Source organism: Branchiostoma belcheri, unplaced genomic scaffold (genome assembly GCF_001625305.1).
Source record: "Branchiostoma belcheri isolate BF01 breed outbred unplaced genomic scaffold, Haploidv18h27 scaffold30, whole genome shotgun sequence".
Taxonomy (NCBI): Eukaryota; Metazoa; Chordata; class Leptocardii; order Amphioxiformes; family Branchiostomatidae; genus Branchiostoma; species Branchiostoma belcheri.
In genome coordinates this window covers 1-20614 of record NW_017803910.1, presented here as the reverse complement: position 1 = coordinate 20614, position 20614 = coordinate 1, and the positions used below count along the sequence as shown (strand labels likewise).

Here is a 20614-nt window from a genome sequence, read left to right as displayed (position 1 = left end):
TTAACTAGAAGAACATAATAAAAACAAAGCCTGAGGATAAGGTTTATGCACTCTGTTTCGTAGCTTAAAACAAAGTACAATAACTTAAAACTTACAGTAACTGTACTTTCTATGTTGCTTTATGTTCAGTAAATTAAAACATACTACAGTAACTTAAAACCGAAGTACAGTTACTTAAAACTTACTGTACTTTCTATGTTCCTTAAGTTCAGTAACTTACAACAAAGTACAGTTAACTTTAAACAAAGTACAGTAACTTAAAACTTACATGTACTGTACTTTCTATGTTCCTCAAAGTACAGTAACTTAACACAAAGTAGAGTAGCTTAAATCAAATTACAGTAACTTAAAACTGTATTTTCTATGTTCCTGTTAGTTGTACGATGGCCCGGATCCCAGTAGGAATGGTTCGCTGATCGCCAAAGTGTGTGGGAGTACCATGCCAGATCCCAACACCTTCCGCACCACGGGGAACCAGATGTACATCAGGTTCAGCTCCGATTCCAGCGTCGCACGGCGAGGGTTCCACGCAACCTACAACACTGGTTAGTACTCCAACCTTTTGCTATTCATTTTGTTGAAATATCCTCTAGCAAGGCACCCTAAGCGATTTTAGGGCAGTAAAACTGGATTTTCAAAGTCAACTTCTGGTCAGTTAGTTGAATCAACTACTGATATTCCATAGAATATTGTGAATGCTTGTTGTAAACGTTGGCTTGGTCCTTTCCTTGGTGCTGAAAAGGCAATCAGTTGAACTCATTTAAAATTTGTAGTACATTTTGTCATTTCACATTAGATATTAACCATGGTATATCTGTCTTTATCTAGGACAGTTGTTTTATTCTGTTACTGTCTTTATTTAGGCTGTGGAGGCCTTTTGAGTGCTGATACTGATGGACAGCTGACTTCTCCCAACTATCCCAGCAACTATGACAGGAATACAAACTGCAGCTGGATCATTTATGCCAGTGGAGCAAGTAAGTAGGGAGAATTGAAGTTACAACCTTATGCAGTTATTTAAGTCAATTCTGTAAATTGTAAAATTTTGCCAATGACCTTTAACAAAATGTAAAACTTGCATAGGGACACTTTCATTTTCAATGACAATGTTGGAAAACCGATTGTACAGTGTTTCATCGCTTATGTGTCAGATCATGGAGGTAGAAAAGGTTGATCAGCTTGAAAAATTTATGTCCCTTGCAGAGGTCCACACAAAAAAAGGCTATGGTCGGCATTTTTTTCTAGGGTTGTATGGGAAACAGGAAACACAGCATTTTTTTCCTGACCTAGCTGTAAGTTTAAGATGATGGAACTGTTTTTTTTCTCCTCAGCTGAACACGTGACCCTGACCTTCACACATATGGACACAGAGGACAACAACGGAGATTGCGGTGACGACTATGTCACAGTGTACGATGGAAACACACCACAGTCTCCTTTGATTGGTAAGTCAGTCATATCACATGTTATATTGTTATCTGTTTGGACACCTACATTTGTACTGTTACCCAAAAAATAAATATCAGCTTAGAAGTATTTTCTGTCAAAATAAGTTCCTTTTTCCTGATGTTGTTTCAGGTACCTACTGTGGCACACGTATTCCCGCTCCTATCACATCATTGGGCCAGTACTTGACTGTGCAATTCACCTCAGATAGCTCGATCCAGAGGAGTGGTTTCAGCGCTCTCTACACCAAGTCTATCTCATGTAAGTAGTATCTAATGTGCAGTAAGTTGAAGTATGAGGAGGAGGATTATTACTTGAACAAAAGGAAGTAAAGTATTGTTTTTGGGGCTGTTTATGTGTAATGTTTTGCTTGTGTGTGTGTGTGTTTGTGTGTGTTTGTGTGTGTGTGTGTGTGCATGTGTGTTTCCAAATATATATGTACATGTATTACTACATGTACATAATTCAGCATTCATGCATTGTCTACAGTGCTATTATTTTTTTTCTGTGGGACTGCAAACCAGTATGGGTAAGGGGTTGAAGTCTGCCATCACTGTTTGCCATGTTCTGTTTTGAATAGTGTTAACAGAAATGATGGTTTTTATTCTATAGCTTGTGGAGGAGACCTTATTGCAGAGCATGGAGCATTTAACAGTCCAGGGTACCCACAGAACTATCCCATCAACACGGAGTGTGTGTGGACCATCACTGCATCACCTGGTAACAGGGTCCAGGTGTCTTTCAGGTTAGTGATGTATAATGTGCCAGTGGTGTGGCCAGCTCGAAATTTGTTTCTGTCAGCTCAGGTTCATGATCTGATCTGAAGTAGAGTACTCTCAATGTTTGGGGGCAAATTTTGGACTTTGATGCCTTTAAAAATGCAATTTCCCACATTTTGAGAGACAAATTGTGGTGTTGAGAGTAGTTGGTGGTGGTCATTTGGATGTTTTTATATTTTTATATTTTTTCTTCTACATCAGACTGTTAGAGACAGTCCTTGGAAAAGAATTATGTTACATTCAGATGGTGAGGTTTTGAGAGAAAATTTGACTTATCAAACAGCATAAAAATGACTTTGTATGATTGAGTGTGTTCATTTCATGTTTTGAATTGGAATGGTTTCAAATATCTTGTTCTACTGTAATGCAGCTTGTTTGACCTGGAGAACCACAACACCTGTACGTATGACTACGTCGAGATTCGCGAGGGAACCGACGACAGTGGCACGCTGCTGGGACGATTCTGCGGACAGTCTGTGCCGGCAAACGTCACCACCGGTCACCAGCTGTGGATCAAGTTCCGCTCAGACTATTCTCTAACTGGCGCTGGCTTCATGGCACAGTACAGCATGTGTAAGGACATATTATTATTTTGGCGATGCCTCAGGGGGGAGCCTGTTAGTGTATTTAGTGTCTTCAGACTGGAAGAAGAATGTCAAAATTTGGAATGTACTGCTCGGACTATTCTTTAACTGATGCTGGCTTCATGGCACAATACAGCATGTGTAAGGACGTATTATTTTGGCAATGCCTCAGGGGGGAGCCTGTTAGTGTATTGTGTATTGAGATAGTAAGAAGAATGTCAAAATTTGAAAAATTAATGTAGATTCCACCCTTCCACTGTTGGCAACCTTTTCTAGTAGCAATATCATCATCATCATAATTTCTTTCATTATATATTTTAGTGCAAAAATTTTACCAAACTGCAAGGATCTATGAGCTGTATAAGTAGTGTGGTGTGTTTGAGAAAGACACAAAGGACATTACCTACATTTAAAGTGTGTGTCCTACAATGTATGTTAATAAGTGTAGTGTAAATATAAATTTATATCTATTTCAATTCTAAATTGTTGGTCAGTTGGTCTTGAATGTCCTTTTCGTTTCACAAGGCAATGTTTAAAGCTTGCTCGACTCATGCAAGTAGTTTGAAAACTGACACTTGAATTTATCTACTTTTTCCAAACAGTGCATGGTGGTGATTTGACCGGTCAAGCTGGACAGCTGGCCTCTCCGCTCTACCCGCGCCAGTATCCCAACAACGTGGACTACATCTGGACAATCTCTGTTGGTTCTGGAATGCGAGTCCGTGTGGACTTTGTTCAGATGAACATGGAAGGTTTCCCTGGTCTGCCTGGAATTCCAGTTTCTTGTGCCTTTGACTGGCTTGAGGTAGGCATTGTACATGAACCTTTGCATAGTTGGGCAGATACCAACATTAGGTTTGCCAGAAAGGCTATAGTTAAGTACACTGAAACAAGGAATCATAACTAGGGACTACAATCTTGTTCCCATTTTGGGTCCTCCACTGCGCAATGCAATATAATGGTGACGCCTGCCCAGTTATCTCCGTATATGGAGGTTTTGTTTTGTGTGTCTGTGTTTCCATGTTTTTTCTACATGCTAAGTATGTTGACAATACTGACAAGAGGTTGTTTATTATTGGGCTATCTCATTTCTTGTTTCAATTTCATGCTATATATATGTACATGTTTGTTGCCATATGGTAGCCAGACGGAAATGAAAATTTGTGTGCCCAGAAGTCAAATGTGTACACTATAGTCATGATTTTTGTTTCACTTTGTCTCAACAGTTCCGAGATGGTCCCAACCCGACCTCTCCAGTGATTGGTGACAGACTGTGCAGTACTGTTCTTCCCTCGACTGTGTACAGCACCAGTAATATCATCCGCGTGGCCTTCCACACTGACTACAGCGTCACAGGCACTGGTTTCCTCTTCACCTGGCTGGCTGAGCCTTATGTGAGCCCAACTGGCCAACCTGCCACCATTGCACCAGGTAGATGGGCTTAAAGCTGCATTATGTAATATTTTGAACGATACTAGTAATGTCAATTTTATGTTCATTTCTGTTAAATCAACCCTACTCTTGGACTATTGCAAATAAGTGGAGGTGTCAAAATATTACACCATACGAGTGTGTTTAAAAGCTGGAAACACACTCAGGTGTTAGCTGTTTGTTTACATTGACACAAACCTTCTGGGTTGATTTAGCACCAATCAGAAATGTGAGATAATTGGCCAAAATCTGTGCAAAAATGATACAATGTTACGAAAGATTTTTTTTTGCAAGGAATGGTTGACAGTGTACAATGTTCAATGTACAATGGAAGACCCTTGTCACAAGTTCCTATATGACCTTGGCTTGACTGATCAAGGTCAGGCTTCTTCTGAATCAGTGTACTAAAGGTTATACTCTGACACTGTCCTCCCACAGGGGTGTGTGGAGGTGATGTCATAGCCGGCAGCACCCCCCTGCCTCTGGTCTCCCCTGGTTGGCCCAATGGTTACGACCATAACCTGGACTGTATCTGGACGATACGCTCGCCTGCCGGGACTCATGTCCGCCTCACGTTTACCGGCATGAGTCTGGAGGCCCACGGAACCTGTAACTACGACGCTGTTACCGTTATTGACGGTTAGTATTCAAGACATGTTTAGTTAATTAAGTTACTGAGTTATCTTTTTTTGGCTAATCTTTCAGGGCTCCAAACAAATAACATAAAAAAATAATACCATACACATTTTTAGTTCAATGTAACGTTACATAAAACACAATACACAGGACATACATGGAGAATATTATGATAACATGTACTTCACGTAAATTTCAAAATGGAAAATCATTTGACTTTCACAGTACAAAATATATTAAACGTTCTATGAAAGAAAGATTGCATGCACTTAGATGATGTCTTCAGGGCATTCTAGAGCTCCACAGATCCATACACAAACATTTAGTTTCAGTCTTCTGGATTTGGCAATGAGAAGTTGACTGTTTTCTTGAATGGCTACATGTATATATCATAAAGTAATCTCCAAGCAGATACTACAGTGGCATTGGGCAGAGCTGGCTAATGGATACTGTCTTGCCACAATAGGATCTTCTTGGAGATAACTGTATATTTATCTTCCTTTTATTTATGTTTTTCTTCCTTTTACTTTTAGGTGATAACCCCCAGCCCCCTAAAGGTGAAGTAGACATGTGTGTGTGTGTGTGTTTCTCTGTGTTATGTGAAACTTACTCACAAACTAACAAACATCTTTGTTTGCAACTAACATTTCTGGTTTGCGTGCCAATTTGTGTCTGTTTTTGGATTGACATACATTTTGTAACTGACACTAACAAGTAGCAATATCTTTGTTGTGTGTGTGTTTGTGTGTGCCAACTAACTTTCTAACACAGTAATGTGTGTGCATGTGTGTGTGTTTCTGTGTGTGTTTGCATGTTTGTGTGTGTACAACCTAACTCACTGATGACCAGTTGTCACATTTGCAGGACAAAGGATATAACCAATGCAGCAAATTAAACCTGCTTTGCATGGATTTTTGCAGATCTTGAGCCATTTAATGGTCAACATCCACTAGTTTTTTTACATGTCATCGAATGCTAGACAACATTAAAAGCAGAGGGCAGTTGTGACTTGAATCACTCACTCATTCAAGGACTGCATGTATCCTGTGATATGGAGATGAATATGCATTTATGATGATGATCTATGATCAATGTATATATTTTTCCTAACAAATGCTGGTTCTTAATCCCTGTTTTATGTTCAGGTAATGTACATGTAGATGTGCTTCTGTGCTCAGTGTCTTGTCCACAGTTGCTGCATGCTGTACAACAAGTTATAAAAGCTGTTTCATGGTCCCAAGTGTGCATGGATGGCATTATGCATTGTCAATAATAAGATGTCAAAGACATGAAGAAATCAGGTCTAACCATGCTTTATACATGTCCATGCAGACAATATTTTTTTAATGTCTTAGGGTTCTTCAACTTAAAATATTGCATTATACCAAACATGCAAACTTGGACTCATGAACCATAATTGTAGCATTTCCTAACATTGTCAACATTTTGGTACAATTTTGCAGTATTTTCCTTTTTTTTTGGTGATGTGTTAGTGACATGGCAGTCCCTCTATTTGAGTACTGATTTGCTTGATGTTCTATATCAACGTACAGGTGAGACTATCAATGATTCCCAACTTGGAAAGTTCTGCGGCCGCCCTAACCCCCTGCCAGGTCCTCTGGACTCCTCCCTCAATGCCATGGTCGTTCGCTTCACCACCGACTATTCCGTCAACAGTACCGGATTCTCTGCAACATATCAAGCTGGTTAGTTTTGACAGATGGTTTTTTAATGATTCAGTTTTACTTACTCATTGATTAGTTAGTTGATAGGTTGATTTACTTTGTGCATTTTTTGTTATATCTTTGTTACATGTATATACCAAATGAAGGGGATAACTGAAAAAGTTAGAAAATGGATTTACATGTATTTATTCACATTTTTCTTTGAGTTCACCTTAAGACAAAAGACAAGTACACGTAGATTTCAGAGAATTTCCTCAGCAACTGCCAATTTTAAGCTTGATTCCTTTGAAATATATTTTTTGAGAGCAATGATGACAACTCGACATGCAGTGTAGGGTTTATGTGCATGTAAAGTGTTACCTGCATTTGACAATGAAATGTTTTACTTTTGCACTATCCTAAACACTTTTTAACAACGCAGAATGCAAAAAGTGTCTGACATATTTTTATCATTACACTTTCAGCTTGTGGTGCCGCGATCAATGCAGACAGTGGTTCGGTCATGAGCCCGAACTTCCCTAACAACTACCCTAGCAACGTGGACTGTGGCTGGCCAATCACTGTGTCCAGTGGCATGACAATCGGCCTCACATTCGACAACACATTCAACATCCAGGGGAACTCTGGAAACTGTGGAGGAGACTATCTTATGGTAAAGTCTGGCAGACGTCTTTCAATATTAGAGCAAATACATGTACATGTAGGACAAATTTTGACAGTAGTTTTACAGCTATCCATCCATCTGTCCATCCATCCGTCCATCTGTCCATCCATCCGTCCATCTGTCCATCCATCCATCCATCCATCCATCCATCCATCCATCCATCCATCCATCCATCCATCCATCCATCCATCCATCCATCCATCCATCCGTTCATCCGTCCATGTGTGTGTGTGTGTGTGTGTGTGTGTGTGTGTGTGTGTGTGTGTGTGTGTGTATGATTGTGAGCGTTTTTTTTCAAAATCTGAGAAATTGGCATGGCCTAAAATGTTCCATCTGTACTCTCTCCACAGCTATTAAATGGAGACCAGGCTGACTCCCCTCCCCTCCTTCCACCTGGCAACAACGGTGACGGTAAATACTGCGGCAGCTCTCCACCAACCAACCTGCCGCAGACAGGCAGCAACAAGCTGTACGCTCGCTTTGTGTCCGACGGAAGCGGAGCAGGCTCAGGTTTCAAGGTCAACTTCCAAGCTCAAGGACAGGGTCAGTGTTATAGACAAATGTAGCCAAAACTATCAGCATACATAGCATACATTATGAACTTTATTTGTTTGTTTATGAAGGAATCTTCAATTAGTGACAATACAACCACTACTCTTCCTGAAGTCCTCTTACATACATTGTAAAATTAACATTATAACTACTTTTTACATTCACTTGTAACTACTTTGAAAAAAGGGCAACGTTGTCTTCCTAATTTTTGCCAAAGGCAACTAAATATAATGATAACGTTAATTAATGTTTCCTGATTTTTCCATTGCTAATTCACAACGCTGTGAAAGTGTGTATCTTATGTAGTATTTACTGCTGTATTTTTACAAATTACATGAATAGTATCAACTGCAAACTTATCACAAAATTTATCAGAATGCTATAGGATAGGATTGATTCATCTAACTACATTAACTTAAGAGAATGACCAGAAAATTGACTTTGAAAATCCAGTTTTGCTGCCCTGAAATTTCACTCGATGCCATTATTGTTCAGAATAATCAGTGATAAACTGTAACTAATATGTTGTTTGTTTTACAGCTTGTGGAGGCAGTTTGGCTCTCACCAACTCAGTCACAGAAGGGTTCATCATGTCACCTGGTTACCCCGGCAACTACCCTGTAAACATCGACTGTTTCTGGACGATCACCGCTCCCTCCGCCATCCAGCTGGACTTTGTGGAGACGTTCTACATCGAATCTCATCCAAAGTACGTGTCTTACAATGCAGGGTTCCATTTGGTTCTCACACGGGCTTCAAATTGTTCCTTAGAATAATTCTAATGCATTTGACGCATTGTGTGTGTGCCGTTTACTGAAATTTGAAGTCCGGATTCGGAAGTTTGAATTGGTGCTAAAATGCCTTCCATTGTAAAACACCTTTTTTCTTCAATTTTTAAAATACAATGCACCGTATTGTATTTTAATCATCATCATCATCATCCACTGTGTTCTGCGTCTACAGTCGTGTGGACATGTCCTGTAGCCGCATTCAGTCTTTTAGCTATGGTGCACTGTATTTTAATACAGTGCACCATATTGTATTTTATTTATGTCACACCCACCCATGTCACAATGTCTAGACAGTCCATAGTTGACCTGTTGACCTACAGATTCCATTAGTCAGTCACTGTCAGTGACATCCTTTTTTGTGCTTTATCTCCATTTGTCGTCTAGTTGCCAGTATGACTTTGTCCAAGTGTTTGAGGGAGACTCCCAAAATTCCCCGGTCCTGGGTACGTTCTGTGGACAGACACTTCCTCCAACCGTGCGGACTGTCGGAAACACCATGATGGTTCGCTTCCGCACGGACACCAGTGTGCAGCATGCAGGGTTCAAGGCCAAGTACAGCATCGGTGAGTACATCTGTGAATAATTATTTCATCAGGTTGATGAATGATTGAATAGCAAAATTCTTTATTTACACTCACTTGTTCAACAAGAGTCAACGTTTTAATGACTTTCTGTCATTTTTGTAAATAGTCATTGCCCTGATGAAGATGACAGACGTTCATTGAAATGTCAGCTCGTGCTAAACATGGTTGTGAATTTTCAACTCTTTGCATTAAGATTCCGCTAGATGTAGAGTGAAATAAAGTATGGATTGATAAAAACACACTGAACTAGAAACTAAGGTAACATTTGCAATGCATAATGTTTACCATTACATACATGATTCTTACTCAAACACATTCACATATACATGTATGGTAACAGGAGTCTAAATCCCTTCTACAAAATTGCAACATTATGTAACCCAACACCAGTTACCATGGTGACAGACAGCCTGGTTCAGGTCATTGACCGGGTCAGTGTTTGGAACAGAAGAAGAGACAGAGCAAAAACAATATGTTTTCCTTTGGATAACATAATTGATTTTGTCCTGTACAGCTTCTTGTGGCGGGCGTTTGGCCGGTGACTCTGGAACAGTGATGAGCCCCGGCTTCCCTAATAACTACGCCAACAACCTGGACTGTGAGTGGCTCCTGCAGGGTCCCACCGGTCACTACGTCACCTTCACCTTCGCTGACCAGTTCAACATCCAGGGCAACTCGGGCAGCTGTGGCACCCAGGACTATTTAGAGATTAGGGATGGCACCAATTCAACTGGTCAGTTCTAGCTTGTTTGTTTCTTCATATTTAGGAACCTCCAATACAACCACTGGAGTCCTCTAGACACATTGCAATATACAAACATTACACAGTTACTACTATTTTAACCCTGATATTTTTCTGTTGGTGGTCAGCTCCCGTCCTTGGTCAGTACTGTGGCTCGAGCGCTCCGGCCAGCGTGGACACGTCCGACAGCTATGCGTACATCAAGTTCCACACAGACGGCAGCGGTCAGGCACCTGGCTTCAGTATGACCTGGCAGGCCAGTGTGGAATGTATGTCTGCATTTCTTATCATTAAAGCTACATTATGTAACATTAGGACATTGGAAAAGCGAATTTTCTGGTCATTTCTATACGAAGTTAAATGAACCCTACTCCATTGTAACTCCACTGTAAGGCCACACCAATTTTATTTGTTGGTCGTTGGATTCACTCACTTCACTTTTTTCTGATTTGCAAAAAAAACTGAGTGTACATCATATGTGGGCTGTTATATTACCAGATGTGAAATAATAACAAAAAAATATGTTCAAACGTAAAGGAAAAGGACCACGTGAGTCATACAAAAAAACTTCTACAGCATGCCTACATGGTGCTGAAATGCCTTCCATTGAGTAACACATCTATTATACCCCCTGTCATACAATTGTGGTGCATATTTTGACATTCATTGTTCATTTCATACTCTCCGCATGCTGATATTTAATAATGTTGTTGAAGGCTAAGAATAAATGACATTGATGTGATCAGATTCTTGATTAGGAAGAAACATTTTTACAAGAAATTCTACTCAAGCAAGTGAATTGTCAGATATTTGAAGAAGCACTTACGACTTTCCGTCAGTGACTGAAATGTTCTTTTGTTCTGTCAGCTTGTGGCGGCCAGCTGACCACTCCTACTGGTACGTTTACGTCGCCGAACTTCCCCGGACAGTACCCGCACTCCCGGCGCTGCGTCTGGCAGATCACGGTACCGCAGGGACGGCGCATCACGCTCAGCTTCACAACCTTCAACATCGAGAACCACAGCAGCTGCAGATATGACTACGTCGCTGTGAGTAAAAACAATTTTTTCTTTTACCTTTTACGGTGACATAATTTTTTGGATGACATCCTCTGAAGACATCCAAACTAGTGTGCACAGGTGAATAAAAAAATTTCCACCCAAAGAAAATGCTGCTAAACCACAGGAATACAAAGCTTGACGTATAATTGTAAATTTGGTAGTACATAGCGACTTTTAAGTCAAGCTGGCACACACTCGCCTTTTTTTGGAGTTTTTGAGTTCCGTGGAGCTTCGGAAATCCGTAGGATGGCATCCAGGCCAAAGCCTGGAAGAGGTGGGTTTCTTTGAGAACAGGCGAAAACCAATGCGGTCGTAGATGTCATCCTTAAAATTAAATCAGTGTGACTTTATTTAACCTTGAATTGTACAACGTATGCATACATTGCTATTTAGTTACACAATATACAAAATGTATGTTTTTTCACAGGTTTACAATGGCATCACTCCCAGCTCCCCCTTCATGACCAGGCTGTGTGGAGACACCCCTCCCACCCCTGTAGAGTCCAGTGGTAACACCATGACTGTGGTGTTCCAAACAGACGGCTCTGTCAGCAACGGAGGCTTCAGTGCCACTTACTCTTCCAACCAACTTGCAAGTAAGCAACAAAGCAGTGCTTGTTTAAAGTTTAAACTTTTGATCCAACACAGAGAAGTTCTCTCACCTAGAGCTTTCAACCAGTCACTCTGGTCTTCCTCAGTAGAGTGAGACTTGTCACGTGGCTTGTTTGAAGTGTGACGTCAACACTGCATCAAAGGTATCTGGTAGACTATGATTAACCTGATTAACTCCTTTGATTGGCACCTTTCAGCCTGTGGTGGGGTCTTGAGTGGTCCTCCTGGAGGTGGCACCATCACCTCTCCTAACTATGGCAACGGTAACTATAGCAACAGCCAGGAGTGTATCTGGGTCGTCAACAACCCTAATCCCATCAACTCCTCCGTGGTGCTGCAGTTTACTGACTTCGAGCTGGAGACTCATGGGAGATGTTTGTACGACTTCCTGGAAATCCGTGCAGGTGAGATATTCTTTCATCTGTTCTTTCATCTGTTCATTCATTCAATTATTTATTCATCTGTTTATTCACTCATTATTTCACTCAATATTATTAAGTCATGCATACATTCATTTATTTCTCATTCATTCCTTTATTCAACCTTTCAATCATTGGTGAACATTTATTTGGCTTTATATTGTCACCTCAGATACAAAATTAATATTTGACATAGAAAACAGAGCATTGTGGTCATTTGTCAGACATACATAAAAAGTTAAAGAATCTTTAAAGATTGGTTTGGTTTTGCCGACTTTTAGGGTTAAATATGCTGAATAACTGGAAAAATATAATGAAAACAAAGCCTGAGGAACTAGGTTTATTCCTCAGTGCCTCAATTTTATGGGCATGAATACAGTCATCTTTCAAATGGCTTCATCACTTGTTTGTTTCCACAGGTGGGGACATGAACAGTGTCTTGTTAACTCGGCTGTGTGGTGCAGACACCCCTCCCACCATGGCCATCCCTACAAACCAGGTCTGGATACAGTTTGTGTCCGACTACTCTGTGGTCCACCCTGGCTTTAGCCTCACCTACAGTTTCTCTGGTAAGTCATGATTTTTTGTTTGTTTTACATAACCGGTAAACCCCCTATTTAGGCATAACACACCGGTTTGGTGGCATTAAAATAAGTTAAGTTAAAATAACTTAAGTTAAGTTAAAATAACTTAAGTGTGCCATCACCACATCTTGTGATTACATGTTGAAATATAAAAAAAATAAATTAAAAAGACATACCAAAGATCATAAAGATCCATTCACAACTTCTTGAGTTCACAAACAGATCTAGACACACACACAAAGACGCATGAACCCAAAAACATTACTTATTAGTAGAAATATTTGATTTTACTGCTGCAGGCCACCCCAGTTCTTAAGAAGAATATTTACAGTATATTTATGTTTGATATTCTAGCTTGTGGAGGTGTATTGGATGGAACCAATGGCGTCATAACCAGTCCCAACTTCCCCAACAACTACGACCACAACGACTTCTGTACATGGCTCATCAGGGCACCAGAGGGACAGACAATTTCGGTAAGAATATCGGATATACTGTACCTTTGAGCCACAAAACTATTTTTCATTATGAAACGGGTTTGAACTGCAATTGCTAACACAAGAAATTGGACGTATGCAAATTTTCAACGACTGGAGTTGTACATCAGTCGAAAATTTGGTTACATCTAATTTCTTGTGTTGCCAATTGCAATTCAAACTTATTTCATAATGACTTCAAACCCATCTCGTATTAGCCACAAAAAGGCAGCAGAACCTTCAGCTAGTTGAAGGTGGCTGCCTCAAAATGAGAAGAGAAGAAGAAACTGAGACCATCTGGCTACCTACTCACGCTATACAAATGCATTGTTAACTTTGTGCCCTCCAGATCACGTTCACAGATTTTGCCATGGAGAATCATCCAAACTGTGACTTTGACTACTTGACAATCTACAACGGTGCCAGCATAAGTTCACCACAGATCGGTAGATACTGCGGAAACAACGGCCCTCGACCTTTCACCTCCGGCAGCAGGTATCTGTTGCTGTACTTCCAGACAGACGTCAGTCAATCGGCTATGGGCTTCAGGGCTACCTACACCACGGATGGCTTGGGTCAGTATACAGTTACTGTTGTATAATATAGAATTACACGGTGTATTCTGTATCGCCCGAGGTATCAATCCAACCGCAGGTCAGATCACCTTAAGGCTGGAGGGAGCAAGGGTAATGCAGAATACGCTGTGTAGTATAGTTCTAAGAAAAAGAGAAAACACACATTTCAATGAGAAATAACCTGAAGCTAACCAAAAAAATTTAAAGTTATAACGACATCAATTCTAATGTCCGAATCCGGCATTCGAATTTTCGATAGCAATGCACTCGGTGCATAACACATTGTTCTCTGGAACATAAATTAGAGTAATTTTTTGCCTTATTAATAAACTTATATATCACACCTGCAAGTTTGAATACAAGTTTTTTTTTTCAAATTGGGGGCATTATTCTGCATGAAGTTTTAATATCTTTTTGCTTTGAAACTTTGTTTTTCTCAGGATGTGGAGGAATTCTCCATGGTAACTCTGGTACCCTCATGAGTCCCAACTACCCCCAGAACTATCCTCACAATCTGGAGTGTGAGTGGACCATCAATGTGGACCCTGGCTACCATGTGTCACTCAACTTTGACCCCAATTTCTTCATCGAAGCTCACAGCAACTGTATCTACGACTATGTTATGGTAGGTAAAGCTGTGAACGAGGGTACAGTAACTGTACTGTAAAAATTGATTTAATTTAGGTACAGGTCCAAAATACCTAATCCCTAAGTACACAGTAAGTTATACGAATTATATGATATTTTCATACAATTTCATTCACACTAAAGCAACATTGGTTTGGAGAATTTAAAATCGTAAAAAATGTACACACGAAAATACCACAGTGACTGTACAGAAATGCGAAATGGAATGAAAGAAAACAAAATATGTAACACAATTTTGTTCCATTTCATTCTATTTTGCACTTTCTGGGGTCCCTGAAAATAATTTTCCAGGTACTTTATTGATGTTCAACCGAAATGATTTGTTATGTACTAATTCTGTTTTTTTTTTGTTTAGATTCGAGATGGAGATGACGAGAATGATCCAGTTCTTGGTGCCAGTAATTCTTACTGTGCCAGCAACGTCCCAGAACCTGTACAGTCCACCAGTAACGTCATGTTTGTCAAGTTCCGCTCAGACTACAGCAGCAGTGGCATGGGATTCTCTGCCAACTGGACAGTTGGTAAGGATCATTACAGATTTTTTTTAATGACTGCTGAGTGCAAGGCCACATGGACCACTTCTTGGCACTATAGTAGCACTAACTGAATCAGCATCTCTTCTCTCTAAGTCAGAAACATCAAGCTTAGGCCTGTAAAACATGGAAAATTCGCTGAAATTCAGGGGACACCTATTTGAAAGTGCCTGTTGTGGTGGACTTTGCCTCCGCTGTGTGAGGGCCGGTATTTTTCAGGGAGTACTGGTCATTCGCTAAATGTCAACTTCGATTTATACTGTATAACTTTGAATTGATTTGCTTAAAAATTGGGATGAATAAATGGAAGCACAATCTGAACATGACCATATAAAAAATTGAGATTCATGCTACGCTTAGCTCTGTAGAGTGGTCATTTGGGGTCATTCGCTAAATAGACGCTCCCGTATTTTAATAGACCAAGTACGTAGCAGAAGAATTATGTTTGAAGCTAGTGTTTTCAAGACAATCTTATGACTTCAAGTCTGCAAAAAGTTCTAGGTTGTATTTTTATTTATCCATGTACATGATGTGGTACTGTATGTTATGTTTAAGGTTGTGGAGCTACCTTGACGGGTGACTCAGGTTCTATCATGTCCCCTGGATATCCCAACCTGTATGACAACAACCTGGACTGTAACTACACCATTGCCCCTGCCGACTCACAACGCTTCATTGTCCTGGAGTTTGACACCAACGTCTTCGAGATTGAAGGTGTGTATACTTCAGAATATGTCTGTCTTAAGGTTTTGATTGTTCTTTGAGAATTTACAAGGGCTCCTATATAACTTGCATGCTTATCATGTAAACAAAAACAGTGATCGCTCATATTAAAACCCTTTTCCTGCTGTGCCCATATACACTTGTATGTATGGGTTGCACATACTGTGCCTGTATGTGTATACTGTACATTATGTATATATATATATATGTATATATAATATGTACACGTTGGGCGAATGCTGCTTTTAGGCTTTCTTTTTTTACTGGTAATTTTTTTTATGCCAGCAAAACTTTTGGTGACAAATTGGTAACTACCTAGCAACTGCCTGGCCAATTTGATACTGTCTTTTGCAGCTAACAAATTTAAGATCTGCTTGGAGATTAAATCCCCATATGATTTCAATATATCTGTTGAACTTTCAGATGGTACCAACTGCCGCTGGGACTATGTGTCTGTCAACGAGGGCACAGCGGCCACCCCGGGTCAGCAGCTGGGTCGTTACTGTGGCGATGACCCGCCCAGCCCGCACAGCACCCTGGGTACCATGTGGGTCCGCTTCTTTACCGACCAGTCTGTGCTGCGTAGGGGCTTCAGGGCAACGTATACAGTATCAGGTAAACCTTCAAGTTGTTACCGCCATGAAAAATGGAGGTATTGTTTTGGGTCTGTCTGTGTGTCTGTGTTTCTGCACATTTGTACATGAAAAATGGAGGTACTGATTTTGATCTGTGTGTGTGTGTGTGTGTGTGTGTGTGTGTGTGTGTTACTGCACATTTCTACATGAAAAATGGAGGAGGTACTGTTTTTGGTCTCTTGTGTGTGTGTGTGTGTGCGTGTGTTTCTGCATATTTGTACTGAGTATGACATCAGAAGGACTTTTCTTTTCTTCCATAGTTAGGTTCTATAATGGCTCTGACTTCTTGTGTTTTCTGCGTTTGCCCACTGTTATCCCACGTATAAATTTGCTTGGAGATTAAATCCAACCGTTTTGTCGACAGAATGTGGCGGTCGGTTCACAGACCCGTCTGGAGTGATCGCCAGCCCCACCCACCCTGCAGAGTACCACAACAACCTGAACTGTACCTACATCATGACTGTGGCCACAGACAGGATCGTGGAACTCAAGTAAGTACAGATATAACAAAAGACAATTCATTTGAATTATGTGAAAATTTTGTTCTGCAATTCGGAAATACTTTCTGCAAATACAAAGTCACTTAAAAGTCCAGATCTAAACCCAATTGGCATATACAAAATTGCATGTTGGCAAACATTTTACATTAAGTAGTAAGTAGTAAGCACAGAAGCTCTTAAACACCATTGAACCCCTAGACTGATTTTTTAAAAAGGCCAAACACTTCTAAAACACTGAAGCGGAAATTGATGGTATGTACAATTTACATGTATGGCATCAACTCAAAGTGCTAAGAAATATACTAAGATTTTCATAATAATAATTAGCATGTTTCAAAGTTTTATAAAAAAAACTTGACTTGTATTTTCCCAACAGGTTCTCCTTGTTTGACCTTGAGGCTCACTCCCAGTGTAACTACGACTACCTTGAGGTGCGTGACGGGCCCAGCTTTGATTCCCCGCTGCTGGCCAAGCTCTGTGGTAGCGAGATTCCAGACACGGTCAGGTCGACTGGGAACGCCATGTATGTGGCCTTCGTCACGGACTACTCCGTAACCGCTGCCGGTTTCAGGGCTGTGTATCGTGAAACTTTCGGTATGTATGACTCTTGTATTATTTTCCATTAGCCATCTTACAAGCATAGAATATGAGGTGGAATGCGCGCATGGTATAAAAGTATACACATGTACATGTATGTTGTACCCAGTATTTTACCTTGTACTTTATCTGGCCACTTCTACTTCAGAGGGTATGGGGGGGGGTAGGTGGACAGGTACAAATGTACATTTTACCATACAATAATATGAATTTTTTTATGTTTTCTTTACTCAAAAAAAAATTAAAAATGAAATAAACAACTGAAGGTGCCTGGGCCAAATTTTAGTTATTAAGTCAGGAACCTAAAAACAAGAAGTTGTTCATTGATGAAAACTTCTTCTTTTAACTTTTTTATAATTAGGATTTTGTGTTTATCAAATTAAATGGTCTTATATTGATGTTGTCATGGCAACAGGCCCTGCCCAAGGCTGCGGCGGATCGTTGATCGCTGACAGTGGGACGATCCAGCCCGTGGACGTTGACAACAACGGTCAGTACGAGAACAACCAGGACTGCACCTGGACAGTCACGGCGGCCGACACAAAAGTCATCAGTCTGAGCTTCGACTCTTTCGCTGTGGAGGCAGAGAGCCAGTGCAGATACGACTACCTACAAGTATGTCTTTTTATGTTTACCAAAGGAAAACATTGTTTTTTCTCAGTTTACTCTTCCGTTCCAAACACAAAAGGTCAATGACCCGAACCAGACGTCTGTCACCATGGAAACTGGTGTTGGGTTACATCATGTTGTAATTTTATAGCAGGATGGATTTAGACTCCTGTCACCATATACATGTATACATATGATATTGTGTTTGAGTAAGAATTAACAGAGCAGACCATCTGCAAAGGTGAACATTATGCATTTGCTTTGCAAATGTTACCTTTCTAGTTAAAACTTGCTGTTCTTGGTTTGATGTCGGTTGACCATTGTGGCACCATGAATACTCTGTCATCCACCTTTCTCTGACTTTCTAGTTTGTTTTTTGCCACAGTATCTTATTAAACGTAATTTTCCTCCCATAGATAAGAGATGGTCCGAGTGAGCAGGACCCTCTGATCGGCACCTACTGTGGTAACACCATCCCGCCTGCCTTCAACACGTCCACCAACTTCCTCTGGATACGCTTCTACACCGACCAGAGCGTCACCAACACCGGCTTTGTGGCCAGATGGCAGGCTGTGGACTGTGAGTGCAGCAACTCTCATTTGTTGACAAATTTTTTCTCAGTTGATATACCAGTAAACAACATGCCTTTAGTTTAAATCTGGAGTTCCAATTTAATTCCAGACTAATTTCCATATCTCAGCAACCTTACATCTAGATGGGCTAATATCATAAACTATAGGTAAAAATGATGTGAGAAATATGAATACATGTATGTAGCTGCCAATAATTCTGCAGAATTGCTCCAGTTCCCAAAATTCTGCAGAATTCTGGCTCCAGTTCAGAATTCTGCAGAATTGGGTTAATCCCTAATCTTTTGATGGCTACCACATATTTCTTACATCATTTTTACGTATAGTTTACGATATTACCCCATCTACATGTAGGTGTGAGGTTAACGTTGCTGGAAACTAGAAGTCCAGAATTAAACTGGAGACTGTATATACTAGCAATTCCTGATTTTTTTCACAGTACTTTTATATTTGCAGTTTTCGTGGTCACTTTAAAATGTCAGAGGAAAAATGTCAAAAATGTTATGGTGTAGCCTAAATGGATGCTGCATTTGACAATAAATTTGACTGGTGTATAATGCATATAGTGCATGTACATTTGTAATGCAACATTGAAATGAAAATACATTCACAGCACAATGCGGAGGGACATTCAATGCCACCAGTACCCCGCAAACTCTGACGTCGCCCAACTACCCCGGCAACTACCCTCACAACCTCAACTGTCGCTGGACCATCCAGGCTCCGGATCCCGCACAGAGGCTCCGGATCAAGATCACAGACATGCAGATCGAGGCTCATCCCCAGTGTCAATATGATTACCTCCAGCTGAGGGACTACCCTATGGTAAGGTCGCACTGACTTCGGCAATTTTCGTGTTCTTTGCAACATCTCTAGGCAGAGCCAGTAGTATAATATGTAATATTTTATTCGGCAGTCACATGCATATTCCATGGAATTGTGAAAGATGGTAAAATTTGTACATTGTTATTACACGTTAGGGATCTTAGCCTTGATTAGTTTACATGATTTTGTAACTAATTTCTTTGCCAGAGTGGTAACCTATTGTCCATTTAACAATAATGTTTACTGACATTATAAATTTGGCATGGTTGAAGCTGGTTGTAGACATCTCTTTTTTTAAATTTCTGTCTTGCAATATATGTTCTTTCTTCAAGGCAATTTCTTCAAGCATGTTGCATTAAATGTGTAGATTCTGAAGCATAGCAATGTGTTCTGTACATGGTGCAATGTGTTCTGTGAAGGATGTAAATGTGCTTTGCATGAGAAGATTTGCTTTGCTACAAAATTGGCAAGTAATAGTAAATGCAGTGCAGTAACTGTTAGTGTTACTAATCTGTTGCTTGTTTTTAAGGTTTCATTTGTAAGTACCCTCTACCAGGCTTCGCAAGTGGCTGGAAAGAATGGAAACTGTACAAATACATGTAGACAGATATGTATATGCCAGGGGAGTTGGTCTGCTAAAGGAATGTTTGCTGCCTCCTTTAGTGGGACCAACTCCCCTGACATGTTTTCTGTCAATAAGGCCAATTTCTACTCTTTCAGCTGCTTCCAAAGCCTGGTAGAGGCTTATTTGAGGCTAAAATCAAGACCAAAATTATGGGAATAACAACTCTAGCATTTTCACCACAAGTTCAGCATGATTGTCTTCTAACCTTAAATTTTAAAGTTTGGTCTGCTTGTTGCACTAACTGCCATGACTTAACCAACTAACCCTCCGTTAACTAGGACGACACTGGTCGTACGTTGACGTACTGTGGTAGACAGCTGATAGAGTTTGACTCTCGCAAGCCCACGCTGCAACTTAACTTCCGAACTGACGTGAACTCAGCTGGCCGAGGATTTTATCTGACTTATGAGATAGCATGTAAGTTGTGGGATCATATTGTCATGCAGGAAAAAGATCAGCAGCAAACAAAGCAATTTAGACAAAACTATCACCTTATATTAGCAATTAAAGCTAGTATATCAAATGATAGAGTTGACTGCCATTGTAACTGCTCAGTATTTCATATGTTGAACCAAGGAGCTCCTTGGTTGAACTTAATCATAATATATAATTGTAATGCTGCTGGTCTCTTCCTTACTGCACTTGAAGAACAAAAATGAATACAAGCTTCTTATGACCACATACATTTATTGTTAAAATGACACTGAA

At 40.3% G+C, this 20614-nt stretch overlaps 1 protein-coding gene across 1 annotated transcript in view; it reads left to right on the top strand.

The window, feature by feature from the left end:
* Positions 1-20419, top strand: part of LOC109474081 (cubilin-like) — a gene marked incomplete at its 3' end in the record, with an annotated part of 53821 nt that extends 33402 nt beyond the window's left edge. Inside the window, exons 34-65 of the mRNA XM_019774293.1 lie at positions 377-545; positions 864-977; positions 1332-1445; positions 1579-1707; positions 2059-2191; positions 2596-2798; positions 3412-3614; positions 4036-4240; positions 4679-4879; positions 6430-6582; positions 7026-7213; positions 7576-7768; positions 8318-8486; positions 8953-9131; positions 9667-9885; positions 10023-10163; positions 10762-10943; positions 11383-11551; positions 11765-11971; positions 12406-12555; positions 12925-13046; positions 13396-13621; positions 14062-14246; positions 14625-14790; positions 15358-15516; positions 15949-16140; positions 16525-16651; positions 17037-17254; positions 17673-17872; positions 18283-18445; positions 19070-19281; positions 20185-20419. Of these exons, the coding sequence (XP_019629852.1) occupies positions 377-545; positions 864-977; positions 1332-1445; positions 1579-1707; positions 2059-2191; positions 2596-2798; positions 3412-3614; positions 4036-4240; positions 4679-4879; positions 6430-6582; positions 7026-7213; positions 7576-7768; positions 8318-8486; positions 8953-9131; positions 9667-9885; positions 10023-10163; positions 10762-10943; positions 11383-11551; positions 11765-11971; positions 12406-12555; positions 12925-13046; positions 13396-13621; positions 14062-14246; positions 14625-14790; positions 15358-15516; positions 15949-16140; positions 16525-16651; positions 17037-17254; positions 17673-17872; positions 18283-18445; positions 19070-19281; positions 20185-20419 (5626 nt within the window). The remainder of the gene's footprint in view (positions 1-376; positions 546-863; positions 978-1331; positions 1446-1578; positions 1708-2058; positions 2192-2595; positions 2799-3411; positions 3615-4035; positions 4241-4678; positions 4880-6429; positions 6583-7025; positions 7214-7575; positions 7769-8317; positions 8487-8952; positions 9132-9666; positions 9886-10022; positions 10164-10761; positions 10944-11382; positions 11552-11764; positions 11972-12405; positions 12556-12924; positions 13047-13395; positions 13622-14061; positions 14247-14624; positions 14791-15357; positions 15517-15948; positions 16141-16524; positions 16652-17036; positions 17255-17672; positions 17873-18282; positions 18446-19069; positions 19282-20184) is intronic.
* Between the last annotated feature and the right edge of the window lie 195 nt (positions 20420-20614).